This window comes from Takifugu flavidus, chromosome 18 (assembly GCF_003711565.1).
Source record: "Takifugu flavidus isolate HTHZ2018 chromosome 18, ASM371156v2, whole genome shotgun sequence".
In the NCBI taxonomy this organism is placed as follows: domain Eukaryota; kingdom Metazoa; phylum Chordata; class Actinopteri; order Tetraodontiformes; family Tetraodontidae; genus Takifugu; species Takifugu flavidus.
In genome coordinates this window covers 720,586-734,896 of record NC_079537.1, presented here as the reverse complement: position 1 = coordinate 734,896, position 14,311 = coordinate 720,586, and the positions used below count along the sequence as shown (strand labels likewise).

General features: G+C 39.1%; 2 protein-coding genes across 2 annotated transcripts; both read left to right on the top strand.

Annotated features, from left to right (window-relative positions):
- The first annotated feature begins 1,278 nt into the window (after positions 1-1,278).
- si:dkeyp-72e1.6 (transmembrane protein 238-like) lies at positions 1,279-2,643 on the top strand. The gene is made up of 2 exons (XM_057014532.1): positions 1,279-1,905; positions 2,377-2,643. The coding sequence occupies exon 1, from the start codon at positions 1,407-1,409 to the stop codon at positions 1,902-1,904; it is 498 nt and encodes a 165-aa protein (XP_056870512.1). The 5' UTR covers positions 1,279-1,406; the 3' UTR covers position 1,905; positions 2,377-2,643.
- Positions 2,644-5,625: 2,982 nt separating this feature from the next.
- Positions 5,626-14,311, top strand: rrn3 (RRN3 homolog, RNA polymerase I transcription factor). Its single transcript, XM_057014553.1, has 17 exons — positions 5,626-5,980; positions 6,093-6,149; positions 6,242-6,331; positions 6,636-6,765; positions 6,898-6,963; positions 7,086-7,149; positions 7,284-7,353; positions 7,499-7,597; positions 7,684-7,779; positions 7,944-8,064; positions 9,636-9,766; positions 9,963-10,093; positions 10,197-10,384; positions 11,685-11,793; positions 12,053-12,205; positions 12,438-12,522; positions 13,130-14,311. The coding sequence occupies exons 1-17, from the start codon at positions 5,885-5,887 to the stop codon at positions 13,277-13,279; spliced, it is 1,836 nt and encodes a 611-aa protein (XP_056870533.1). The 5' UTR covers positions 5,626-5,884; the 3' UTR covers positions 13,280-14,311.

Genomic DNA, 14,311 nt, shown 5'->3' with positions numbered 1-14,311 from the left:
TTTGAAGTCACTGGATGAAAAAAGGAAAGCAATTTTAATAATTTTATTTACGGCTTTATCTCTTTGAGGGTCACCAGGAGTGTGCTGGAGCCTATCCCATCTGCATATGGGCGAAGGCACCCCAGCCCCATGTGAGCATTTGGTGGTTTGGAACATTGCTCCAGGTTACCTTGGTAGTCTCCCTGCTATCAGAAAACCTCTCTAAAATGTTTTTTTGTTTGTTTTTTAAAGTTAATTATGCTATCAATGATTCCAAGGAATGGGCCTACAGCCTCACTACCACCTGATCCAACAGACCATACTGGTGACTGTAGCATAACCATATGAATGATTAATATATTGCTGTTTTAAATAGTTGAGCAGCTGGAAATGACCTGGTATTTGAGCTGGTTTCAAATTATTTTCAAATTGTTTCATTTATTTCTATTCTGTTCTATTCTGAGCTCAACAGGACCATCAAACGATTAACTTGAACAGTAACAACCGAAACCACAGAGAGAGAAACAACACTTACTAGAAAAGACAAGGATGCTCTAAAACAAAAACAGAAATAACTGCAGTATATACCTGCATGGACAAGATCAGCATCAGCAGTTCAGCATCTCTGACTCCCACAGTCACCGCCATATGGTTTTGTTATCTGACCCTAGTCATAATCAAAAGGATTGATTTTTCAATGTGAAATGCACTAATGCTCAACACCATTTTAACTGAGATTTACATAATGAGATCATATTTTTTATATATCCTCTCACCTGATGTAAAAATCAAAACAAAACTGGTCCTAAATGGCTATTTTGGTCGTTTCCTCCTACCATTCAGTAAATGGGCTGGCCTATTTTGACTTCCAGTTTCAGAGAATGATACTACATCCTGCTGGTATGATACTCCTGTACCTCTGTTTTTACACCCACAACACATACGCTCAGTGGTTCTGAGTTAAATCTATTTTAAGTACCTTGTTGATGAATAATATATTTTGTCATTTTTCATACACTATGTGTAAAATAACTCCCTGATTCCTGTTACATGATTTTGTGATTTTTGAGTATATGTGGAAAAAGAAGCCTTCAGCTTGGGGAAGCAGAGTGAACCTGACTACCTTGTGAACAACACAGAGAAACGATATGATGTAAACATGTTTGATGCCCTACCAAAATAAAATTTGTGACGATTTTGTAATAATATTTCCAGTATTTCTTCAAAGAAATGTCCGGGAACAGGTAGGAGTTGGAGCCACCCCTCTGCATTGAACCACGCCCCGTTCTGCTCGTGCTCGAGCAGCTGCAGCTCACCTGGTTCACCTTACAGGCGACCTGAAACTCGATGCTGCAGGGCTGAGGCTCGGGGAGAGCGGCGGTTACTGCCAGAGAACTCAAATTGGCGTCCCACACGTCGCTCCTGACATGGAGCAGGACTTCCGGGGCCTGGGTCGCTGCACCTGCTGTTTCTGGGCCGCGGTGGCCTTTGACACGGTGGGCCTGTCGGTCCTTCTTATCGGGGTCTTTGTCACCGTCTTTTTCTACGACTTACTCATCTACGCGGGTGCCATTATCATCTTCCTCAGCCTCATTTGGTGGGTCTTCTGGTACTCCGGAAACATCGAGGTGCCTGTGGCGGAGCTGGAAGATGATGTAGGCTTACTGAAAAAGAACCAGCGCGGTCTGGCGGGCATCGGGGGGGCGGTGAGGCGCTTCTCCACTCGCCTGTCCAGCGGCATCAGGAACTCGTTCCGAAGCAGAGAAAAGGTGTCCGGCCATGCTGGTCACCCGCACAGGTCAGCTGGGGGGTTGCCTCCACAGGCGGAGCAGGTGGTGGTTGCTATGGCAGTGATGGCTCCTCAGGCATCGGGGGACACTGAAATAGAGATGCCACCTACCACAACCGAAACGTCACCTACATAACGTAAGACTTTCACATTGAAAAGCTTTTTCTTTTTACTCTTATATTGCCGCGATATATTGATGAACAAAAAACAGGAGACTTCATATAACTACGATAGCTTGTCTATCTATCTATCTATCTATCTATCTATCTATCTATCTATCTATCTATCTATCTATCTATCTATCTATCTATCTATCATCGAGATTATCCTAGTCTTGTTTTATTTATGAATATTTAATCTTAGTTAAATCCCTTCCCTATAATGTTTCAAATAAGGAAATGGAAATGTGGTCGAGCCGCAGGTCACAATTCCATTTCCGCAGTGAAAAGTCTGTTGTTTGGTTCAATTATTAACCACAGGACAAGCCCTTTCTCTTCACAGTATTATCTGCACCGTGTTGAATGAAGTTTAGATTTTGAATATTTAGGTAGTCCTAGACCCATGCTGTACTCTTTCTTAATTAACAGTGATGTTTCTTTTTTTTCTAGCCTACAGAGATGGAGATAGAGCATGCAGTGGCTTCATTTGAGTCAAGTTCAACTTTTCTTCTGTTTTTTCTGCTACCAATTCATTTATATATTCATTAAAATTGATTAATCATTATTGTATTTAGCAGTTATTGGGTCTTTATCAAGTGTTTTCTAAAAATGTATTTTCCTAATAAATGTTCAATTTTAAAATAGTGGCATTATATATTTGTTCATTCTGTAAACAGTTGATGGAATTCAATAATAAAGGTTATGATTTTATAGCTATGCAAGAATAATTATTAAGGATTATTGTGTAAAAGTATTGACTGACTGAGGGTGAAACAATAATTTTGAATTATTAACAAACAAACTTTCTTTTTGAATAAAGTTATACAGCTAGTTAATGTAATGAGATAGACTTGGGGTGTCCATTGTTATCCCAATAAAATCCTCTTACATTAAATTTTCCAGTCAGGGGACTATTGAGCAGATATAAAGAATCCTAGGCGTTGAAAAACAATGATACATTTTGAGGAGAACAAAAAATTCTTTTAATTTTGAGGAATATCTTCTGAGCTGAAACAGAGCACATCGACAGCCAAATACTAGAATACATAGAAAAAGCAGTGACAAGGAAATGACATAAGCTGTTCAGTTAGAGGCATAATATTGTGATAAATAATGGATGTTTTCAATTTTATTCTTTTCCTTATTATGCATAAAACATGGCACGTGCCAATTCTGTCTTTTGCACTTGGAACAGGAAAATGAAGATTTCTGAAACGACTTTTTAAATACTGTTTCTGAGACATAAGGTTTCTGTTGTTTGATGATTTTGTAATTTAATGAGAACGCTAATCATAAGTTAAAGTTTCATTTTATATATGAAAAAATATGTGTATATAGTATAATATTGTTGTTACTGTTTATATACCGGTATTAGGATTAATTAGAATCTGTGCTCCTGCTAAATCTAAAGAAACACTATGTTTATCTGTTTCAATGTTAACTATGTCTTTCATTTTCAGTGACATGAAAGGTTATAAATAGAGTAAATTATTAATGGAAAGGTGAAAGGCTCATGAGTTACAGCTCTAATATCAGATCTGGCTTCTGCTGACCCAGGAGTGCTTGTGCACCCAAAGCAGAATGGACACCAAAATCGACAAAAATCGAGACCATGTTCTTTACACTATCTTAAGAATTATGGGATATAAGTTATATCCCATAATTCTTAAAATAGTGATCTAGCGGACACTTCCTCGCTGTAGACTATAAAACTGAACCAAAATTTTTCAGCTGCCGAGGTTCTGGTAAAGGCAGTTGCTGTTAATGAGTGTTTCTATTAATTAAATGGTAAGCAGAACACTACAACAATAAACACCATAAGACAGCCTCTTGATAAATGTGAGCTGGAGACTAAATTTGAGTTGGTAAAATGAATTGCAAAAGCAAGCAGGTGAAAAAGGCTTCCTTGTTCCCACCCATGCTGATAACAGTTCAACCTTTGGAACCAGTCTACTTCATTGAAAAACTGTTTCCTCTTACTTTTTGCTACTTCCATGTGTGTACTTCAGTTATTTCAATGATTTCTAATGTTAAAAATGAAGGAAAAATAAGGAGTATTCACTGCAATTCATTGTAATTGTATTGTAAAGTGGGAACACTTGACATTTGATGTAAAAAAACAAAAAAAACAACACCACAATACTGTAGTTATTTTGTGAAAATTCCATTTAACACCAAATTGACCTACAATAGTTGTTTGTTTTTTTTAAAAACTGAGTATTGCTCTAATAGATTGCACTTCAAAAACACATTATATATGCATTTTTCTTTGAATTTTAGAGGCTATTATAGACCTGTGTTTTATCGTCACTGAAGTAAATAATATTTATTTTTTTGTCACCCTCCTAAAATAATTGCAAAAAAGATTTTTGCCTAAATCCTCTCCTCTTGATGCTGGCCACCTCTGGTAAAATTGCCTAAATCCTCAGTTAAACAAATCATGTCATTCTGTCATTATTCTGCTAATGAAGAGAAGTATGTTTGGACAATGGACTTGCACCTGTGCTACTGTGTCCAAAACTCAAGCCAGCAACCTGTATTAGAGAACATAACTGCAGGTCCATAACTTTACTTTTTTCAGCTTGAGTTTAAAAGAAGGCTACTGCTACATTTGAGACAAATCAGAAGGTGGACTGTGATTGTATTTGCACATCTTCAGTATTGTAATTTTTAAGGTGTGATCAAAGGCCATCCAGAACTCAAGGAGTTCATAATGTGGAGTGACGGTTGCAGTTATCAGAATCACACTGCATGTGTGGCGGATGCATACTCTGAGAGTGCAAGGAAATATGGAGTACTAATAACACAGAAATACCTTGTTGCAGGCCACACACAAATGGAGTGTGTCAGCATGCACTTCAACCCAATTTTCTATCTTCAACCCAAGAGACTATGTCATTATACTCCAGACTGCAAGAATCAGGCCTTCAGCTTAACATGTGAAAGGGCTCAAGCAGAATGAGTTCATGAAACTGAATGGATCTTACTTCTTTAGCATCAGACCAGGCAAAAAAGGCTGGAGACCCCAGCTTCTTCAGTTTTGGCAGTGAAGGCAAGGTCCATTTCATATTGTCAATTCTCAAAAGCGTCTGTGTGGGACGAACTGTCACAAATGGTACAGTTGCCAAATAGGCCAATGGCATGGATAAGATTGTTTCCATGTGCTCTTCCAATCAAGGAGAGAAAGTTCCAGGACCTCCAGTCAATGAAACCCATCATGCCTGTCAAGTGTCATCACTCCTTTGACAATTTGCCACACTAATAGGCATCAGTCAACAACCCAGAAGAGCTCGAAGGAGGAGTGAAGAAACGCATATTCCTCCTCAGCATTTTGTTTATTTAGTTTGTTAGTTATACTCTATTACTGTTAGATTAGAAGGTTTAAAATTGCCCAAGTCGAAAAGGCATGTTTGCAAATTTGCCGAAGACATTTAATTCTACCATGTTACATGTTTGACTGACTGACCTTGTTTGTATGTCAATAGGCATCTGTTGTTATTACTGTTGTGATTAAAATTGTTTGTAAATATCATATATCCAAAAACAGTTCAGTTTTTTTTGGTATTTGCTGAAAAATCGGGGGTAAATGACATAGGCGGTTATTTTAAGAAGACATCGATTTGCATCCTTTCGTGTCCATTGACACCATCCGGAACAATTTTCCTACATGCGCGCCTTGCAGGAAGACTTTGACTGCGGCACCGATCTCAGTAAACACTTCCGTACATGCAGGTTTTCTTCCTCTTGCGAAAACACACCGCACACATGGCTTTGGCAAATTTTCTCTTATATGGGCATTTGTTTTTAGACGTTGAAAAATATTAACACACTAAATATGGATAGTGGACTCTTCCAGTAAAAATGTAAAAATGTTTTCTCGCCTTCGGCTGAATCTGCTATCATAAGAGCAGGTACTAGCGTCAGAACAGCTTTCTGTTTCTTTGTGGCACAGTGAAATATGGAGATTGACAGTAGAGAGTTTTCCATTGCTTCGCCAGTTAAAAGTGTTCGATTTGGGGGGAGCGTTTCCGAAATTTTAGCTAAACACAAACAGGTGAGTATTAAAACTATGTTCAGCTGTTTTACCTTGTTTACACACACACGCACGCAAGGATGCGTAATTAAAGGAAGGAAGTAATTAAAGTACTACTTGTGTTTTAACTCAGGGAGACTCTTCTGACTATGACCTGTTAAAGCACCAGTTGGCTGATCCTTGCATAAAGGTGCAGTAAATCGTGTATATTACAATAGAAATTTAGTAATTACACTTTTTTTTAAAGCTTTCTTCAATAACAAACATGGTGTTGTATTAAAGGATGCTCAGATTATCAGTTGGCTGCAAGAAATACGGAGTTGCGTGTCTCAGCTGAATAAAGACCATGAACAGCTAATCTACACTGTGCTGGTAAGAAACTGTTTATTTGTCTCTAAGGTGGCTAGAAAAGGCTTCTAATATTTTCTGTAATATATTCTTGAAGGCAATAAATAACAAGCTGGTTTTATTTTTAAATTATATTTTATTTAAATTTAAATTATGATTGTAAAGCTTTACTTGAAATATTTAATGCTCAAATGTGCTTTTTTTTAAAAGTTGCTTGGTAGCAGTTGATATACTGTATCTGAATTTAAGTCGTTTCTTCCAGTGTTACACTTTGGACAACAGTTGCTTATTCTGTTCTCTTGACTTATTGTTTTTGTGTTTTTTTTAGAAACTTCCATGGATTGGCCGTAGACAGGCTGTTGTGGAAGAGTACATGACATTTCTTGGCAACCTGGTCTCAGCACAGACTGTTTACCTGTGTGCCTGCCTCAAGATGGTGGTTACCTACTTCACTCCCAGTATGTGTTTATTAGTAGCTGCTCAGAGACTTCAAACCTCATGATGTTTAATTACTGAAAAGACTTGTTATCTTACCGTGTCTGTTTTTGTCTTTCTTCAAATTCCTGTGTTTATTTTTTATATTTTTCCAGTGCGAGTTAGAATCTGTGTAGAGGGAGTTAATATTTCAGACTCGGAGGATGAGGATGAGTATGAAAGTAAGTGTTATTTTCCACGTTTCAATTGAAATATGAATCACCTGTTGTAGGACATTTAGTCACTTTCATTATCTGCCCTGCTGATCAGCTCCTTTAAAAAAACAGCTTCTTTTTTTCTTTAGATCTTTCTAGAAACTTTGATCAGTGTCACAAGGCTCTCCAGCTCATCGCCAAATATGTTCCATCGTAAGCCATAAATTCTCGTTTTATTTCAGCAATTTCCACTTGGTTCAAATGACTTGTACTTATGTTGGGATCGTTTTCAACATAATGCTTAATTTTTTGGAATACAGTTAATATTTTTGTCCAATTTATTGCAGCACAAGTCACTTTCTGATGCCTGTCTTTCAAGAAAATTTTCCATTCATCCAGAAATCTTCAAGAACATTAGTAAGATACTCCCAAACAGTATCAGTGAAATCTGTTCTGAAGTTTGGTTGGGTTAGGTGCAAATAACAGCAAAGAAAAACAATTTTTACAAAGCATAATGAAACTTGATCTGTCTCATTGATTGACTCTGTGTTGTCTTCTACAGGAGTGTTATGTCCACAATCTTCTGAGAGTTTCAGTCTATATACCATCAATCAGGAGAGACATACTAGAGCTGATCATTGGAAAGATGCTCCAATTGGATGTAGGTAGTCCAGCAAGTGATATAATGTAAATTACAAGTTATACTGGTTAATACACCCCAAAATCTTGGTGTGTGTTGTGTTTCAGGTGAGTGCTTCTAGATCAGATATTGAGGAAGCAGAGGAAATAGCTATGCAGAATCTGCAGGGACACCCCCTGAAGGAGGAGGGACTGTTTGACATGGTATCAACTGCACACATTTTCCGATCCATTAGATGTTTTTTTAGTTCAGTATAGCTTTTTCACGTTTTCTAGCGTGACAATAAATTCAAGGCTAATTCAACCCAACAGTTATACAGGATTCATATAAGCATTACATTTTGTTTTTGTTTTTTTGCTGTTGTCAGGATGAAGACATGCCAGCCAACCCATCCACGATGGCTGTGACATCTCACTCAGTGGCTGAGAGGCTGGACACTCTTATGGCTGTGTTGATGGCTTATGTAAAGGACATCTGTCATGTAAATGGTAAGTGAAGAGTCAGTTCAGTCTGTGGGGAACTGGGCTGGTGGGGCTCCGTTTGAGTCCCAGTTGCAGACCGAAAACAATGGGAAGTGGGCTGGTAGTAGGAGACCATGGGCCTCATGTACAAAGACTTGCATGGACAGTGCTGCTCTCTGGCATCAATGATAAATAGAAGACAAGTTATATTCTCTACTTAATACAATCACTTTCCCCCACTAACATGGATCAGGCACTACAGTTGTGTTCTGAGGAAAAGCAAGTCACTTTAACACCTTGTACACTTGATTAATGACATACGGTAAATACTTTAAACATAGTGTCAATAAGGGTCTTGTTGTGGCATCTGTAGTGTAGCAGCAAAAAACAGCACTAAACTTAACCACTAATGAGTAATGATGCTGAACCCAGAATCATATTCAGGGGCCCATATGCTCGGGACCTGTCAGGAGTGGATTCATTTTAGTACAAATCAATTTTTTATTTCACAAGAAGCCACCGATCCCGCACGGTGCCAGCTTGTAGCCTGTTGCCAACCATGTTGACCTGTTCAGTCCCGAACGGTTGGCCAGTTCTCTCTGAAATGATCCCGTGTTTGGGAAGCCCAGTGTGGTCAGCACCTGTATGGGCTGTTGGCTGTGTCACACTGCAAGTGTGGCTGCAGTTCAGCACACATTTCCATGAGGACTGTCCCTGGGAACCTAATGTAGCTGTTGAGCCAGTCCTCCTCTACACACTGCTAGATTGGCAATATCTTCAAACAGCGCCCATGCTGCCATGGTTTTAGTGGTGCTTTCTGCACCATTTCACACACTTTTATATCAGCTCATAAACATCTGGGTGTGTTAATTGTTCGTCTCTTTATATCTAATGTTACTATGACTCTCAGGAATGCCCTTTTGAGATTATTAACAGTTCCCTGGCATCACCACTTAGGGTTGCCAATGGCTTCAAAGCACTAGAAATGTGCATAAGTCACTCACGATGTTGGCATGGGGCACTGCACATTTTCATCGTCAGTTCACTTTTGATACATTTTAACATGGAAAACTCAATGTTTTTCTGTGTACGCACCCTTTACGTGAGGCCCCAGGAGATTTCCAGAGCGCTGCCAAAGAGCCCTTGAGCAAGGTACCCCCCTGATTTGGGGATGGCAGCTTGTTCTGGCATCTCTCACTCAATGATTGCATATGTGTTCTATGTACAGTTCAGGGTAAAACACAAAAACTGATTTTTTTTCTGGAATTAATAAGGTTTTCTTCTGCTAGTGTTCATTTTTACTTAATAATCATCATTAACTTTTTGGATGTGACAGCAGCGTATGATGGTATACATTGTTTGGCTAGGTTGTACGTGGCTTTTCATTATAAATTATGGCATTCATTGAGGGTAAGGGTACAGCGATCCTCAACTAACATTTGTACAGCCCTATAAAATGGGAAAGCACTATTTATAGAATAGAAAGTGATTTCTGACACAGCATGTTTATAAAACAAATATAAAACATATTTTAACAGAAACATTTTTAAGGGGTTAATGTTGTTTTTTATGTGTCCTTTTCTTGCTTGATTTCCCAGGTTCTCTACATGTGGAACGGACTAAAGAACTGTACAGAGATCTTTTGAGTGTCTTTGACAAACTTATTCTACCAACACATGCTTCCTGTCACGTCCAGTATATACTGTTTTATCTTTGCAGCTTCAGACTGGTCAGTTTGCCACACACTGATACTAATTCATTTAAAGAAAAGAAACATCAATTGTTCGTGCTCTGTTAAATTAAATTACAGACACTAATTTTTTCCCTGTGGTAACCAGTCAGACTTTGAGGTTTTTTTTGACAGAAGCCAAAATTACAGCCAAAAACAGGAACACATTATGGTAAAAGTATTTCTCTATGTTAAGGCTTTGACTGAGGCCTTCCTGGATCACCTGTGGAAGATCCTGCAGAACCCATCTCAGCCTGCCATCCTCCGCCAAGCTGCTGCCGGGTATCTGGGCAGTTTCCTAGCCCGGGCCAAGTTCATCCCAGTGCTGTGAGTTTATTTTCCTGCAAAGACCACTTTGTACATTGCAGCTAGTTGTGAGAACCCGTTTGATTCTGCTTTTGCTCCAATCTGTGGTTGCCCTCTCTTGCAGCACTGTCCGGGCCTGCCTGGACCTGTTGATTTCATGGATACATGGCTACATTGACAGCCAGAACAGCAGTGGCAAACAGGCTTGTTGTGACATCAATCTCCATGGACCCTTTTATAGCACCTGCCAGGCCGTCTTCTATGTACTGATTTTCAGACACAGAGCGCTGCTGGAGGGCCATATGAAGAAAGGTAATCATCACTTTACTGTCCCGACAGCATCATAATGGTAAATGGTGTCGTTTACACTTGTGTCCTTGTCCTGGTTTATTAATCCTATAACAATTTTGGAACATACCAGAAATTACAGTCTAACTGGAATCGTCTTGCTAGTTGTTAGTTAATTTAACTTGGACAGAATTAGGCATTTTAATGTGCTTAATACTGTATAAATGATCTGGTAAGCAAAATATCCAAATTTTACATTTGAATGACAACATACTATTGCCTCTAATTAGAATATCATCAAAAAGTTGATTTATTTCAGTTGCTTAATCAAAAAAAATAAACGTATATAAACGTATATACTCTGATTTATTCCTTTAATGATTATGCCTGACAGCTTAAGAAAACCAAAAATTAAGTGTCTTAGAAACTTAGAATATTATGAAAAAGTTCAGTGTTGTCAACTCATTGTGTAATTATCTTTAAAAAATAACCACAGCATTATGAAGATTGTAAAATGAAATAGAATCGTTAGTAAATTTAGATGGAATGGCCATATGGAGGACAAAGGCTGCTACCAACCCATCGTTTAATTTGGAAATCACAGTCCTGATGTCAGCAGAAATAATGCAGATGCATGAAGGGCAGTGGGGAGCCATTTCATCTTTTTATCAGGCCTAAGGTCAGCACAGCTCTGTACTAGAAGATATTCACACACTTGATGCCGCCTTCTGCTGACCAGCTTCATTGAAATGCTGAATTAATTTTCCATGGCACCTGTCCATACTGCCAAAATGACTAAAGCCAGGTTTAAGCAGTGTGGTATCCCTGTGAGTGATTGGCCAGAAAACGTAACACTGTTGTGAAGAGGAAGATGCGAGACACCTGACCCAATGCAGAAGCGCTCAAGGCTTCTATTAAAGCAACCTCAGTTTCTATAACACCCCAGGAACACACTACTCACCACAATACAATCTTGTAATTCATGCAAAAGGAGTGTCCTCACTTTTAAGAAGGTCAACATTTCTGCACTCACATTTATTTCTCTTTTTTCAGGTAACTTTTGGGTTTTCTTTAGCTTGTAAGCCATACTCTTTAAAATTCAAACAAAGGCTTCAAGTATATATATGATTTGTGACTGGGAGGAACACTCTTCCCAACAAGTAGCCGCCCACCTTGTATACTATTTATGGAGATGCACCAGCAAGTTGGTGTTTGAATGTAAAACCTAATGTGAAAAGAGCAAAAGGATCTGAAAACATGCCGACTGCAATGTTTGCAGCATTCGCTGTTTATATTTCTAGTATTGTGTGTGTTTGTGTGGAAGGTCTGGAGTATCTGCAGAGCCTGAACCTGGAGCGGGTCGTCATGTGCCAGCTGAACCCTCTCAAACTGTGCCTGCCAACAGTCACTAGCATGTTTGCTGCCATCACCAGGTACAGACTTCTCATCAAACGTGGAATAACATTGCTGAGCTGAGGTTTTGCTTTATCATTTATTGATGAACGTTCCAATGATATTTGAACCGGTGGAGCTTCACACCATCACTAATGGTGTCTTTGGAGTCTTGTTCACTTGTTTACTGTGTAGACACACGCAATAAAGTGCCGTCACCACCTTTTGTGTAGAAATGTTGCATTGCGGGCTTTTCCTCGTGGGTCCTCGGTACGTCACAGCTGGTCTCTTTCCTTGCAGGAAGTATCAAATAGTGTTCTGTTACAATGTGATCGAGAGGAACAACCGTCAGCTGCTGCCAGTGGTCCGGAGTTCCACAGGGGGGGACTGTGTGACCACCAAGACCAATCCACTAGACAGCTTTTTCCCTTTTGACCCCTACCTTCTCAAGAGGTGAACTCACTCATGACCTCTCTTGGTCCTTTTGTTTCCTACTGCTGCATTTTTTCATTTCTAAATCCTCTGCAGTAAAGATGCTGTTTTATAGATGACTATCACCTAGCAAAATTAAATATCTATTCTTTTATTATAGACTGGCCAATTGGTTAACACCTACAGTAAAATGATCAATTACCATAAACTAAAAGTAGTTCAGAAATTGTCTTGTAAATGTGTGTCGTCACAGGTCTGGTCAGGCCATTGAGCCCCTCTATCAGGTCTGGGAGGAATTTGAAGACACAGAGCTACTTTCCCCTCGAACAAGTAAACAGGTAAAAGAATAAAGTCTCCAAAAAGTAGCTGCCCATTGGTTTTGGGATTAATACATTTCAGCAATTGTTCTTTTTCATGCAGGAAGTGTGTGACATATCTTCTATATGGATAAAGCTTCTCTGCTTCATCTGTGCTAATTTGAAAGTGATTTTCTTCTGGTATTTTGACTCTGTCAATATTATGCAGTACAAGGGTGTCGAATCCCAGGCCTTGAGGGCCACAATCCAGCTGGGGTTCCTCTCCCCCAGGTAGGAAACAGCTGTCACTGGCTGCAGGTGGGAATCCAGGCTACTCAGTAGGTCACAAAACTTGTTTGGATTGCAGCTTTTGAGACCTGGGGTTCGACATTCCTGCTGTATTGTATTCTGCCAGGCTCTAACATCACATTTCCAGAGTTGCGTTGACTTCAAAAGCCCAATCCAACATGCTGCTTCTGATCCTCGGAGCGTTTCAGAGATTCCTCTGCTGCAGATGATTTGATGTGTTTTAATAGTTCAGTTCAGTTGATCACAGAGAAGTCAAGCACATTTAGAGAAGCTGTGTTCTTGTTGTTTTATTTCCAGTTCCCTCATGTGCAGTTCTCACTAACACACCAATGTGCTTTAGGGCCCCAGGGAGGATGATGATGACTTCCTCTACGGAGACACGCCCAAGGCCGATGCTATAGTTGGAATGACTCCCAATTCTTTTGATTCAAACCTTTGCAGCCCAAACAGCATTGGTTCGCCCCCCATCACTTTCCAGAAGCCGTTCTAACCCAGAGAAGACGCTGCTGTAGGCACCCATGAAAGCTCTACGGCCTCTCTTAGCCACATAATGCAGATGAGAGAGGCAGGTCTTACTTTCTTTAAGGGAATTGTGGGAATTAATTGACTTTTTTCTATTTATTATAGTTAAAGAGATGTCACACAAACAGACTTTTTAATCAACAGGAAGTTGTGAAGCTTTTGATTCCTGATCAGTTTGATTTTACCATTTTTCAAAGCTCTCCCTCACAAGTTAATTTCTTCTGTGCTACTGTCATACTGCATCAGAAGAGACATTTGCTGAGCTATCATTTTGTTTTATAGCATCATAAACATGAGGAATAACTAGTAGCCTGTCAAGAGTTAGACAGAGTATTTAAAGATGTTATAGATGACTGAATATTTAGGTTAAACTTTTCAATCAGTCAGCTGATAGAAAGGATTATAACTCCAGCACTTTAGCTTTTGGGAGAAAACTGGTGAAGTGTGACTCTTGCTCTGGTTGATGTCGCTCTAAGAGTTGATCATGTCTGTAGGCTGTTGAATCCCCGGTTGGTTTAACTGCCGGTGAAACCTCAGTAGTTTGACTTTTGATTTCTTTCTTCGATGAAGCACAGAAACTCCTCAACCGTGTTGGCAGGTGTTTTCACAGATTGAATTATTTCCTTCACGAAGTCCTTCTGCTCTATATGACAACTTATATGTTAGGTTTTCCCAATATTTGTATTTGAACAAATAAATATTTGTGGTTTTGTTCCTATGCACCACTCACTACAGGTATCCCTTACACTTGTCTTGTCTTTTTAGCTTCAATTTAAGTTGGGGAATTATTGAAAATGAATTGACTTTGATCATAATCTTCTAGTATGTTTAAAAAACATGCAAAATTAAAGTTGTACAGTGCTTCAACAGAATAACCAAACCTGTATTTTAGTTTTAGCAGGTTCAGTCCTCCATAATGAGACTGGTTAGTAGCGTTTCTCCATTGACTGTTGTAACATTTTCTACCATTGCTGGAAATGACAATAAATGCAAAATCCAA

Bases quoted from the DNA above. Each gene is read 5' to 3' on its own strand.
- si:dkeyp-72e1.6 (XM_057014532.1), top strand. From the start codon at position 1,407: ATGGAGCAGGACTTCCGGGGCCTGGGTCGCTGCACCTGCTGTTTCTGG.
- rrn3 (XM_057014553.1), top strand. From the start codon at position 5,885: ATGGAGATTGACAGTAGAGAGTTTTCCATTGCTTCGCCAGTTAAAAGT. The intron at 6,766-6,897 runs GTATGTGTTTAT...ATATTTTTCCAG, and splicing joins GGTTACCTACTTCACTCCCA to TGCGAGTTAGAATCTGTGTA. The intron at 8,065-9,635 runs GTAAGTGAAGAG...TTGATTTCCCAG, and splicing joins GGACATCTGTCATGTAAATG to GTTCTCTACATGTGGAACGG.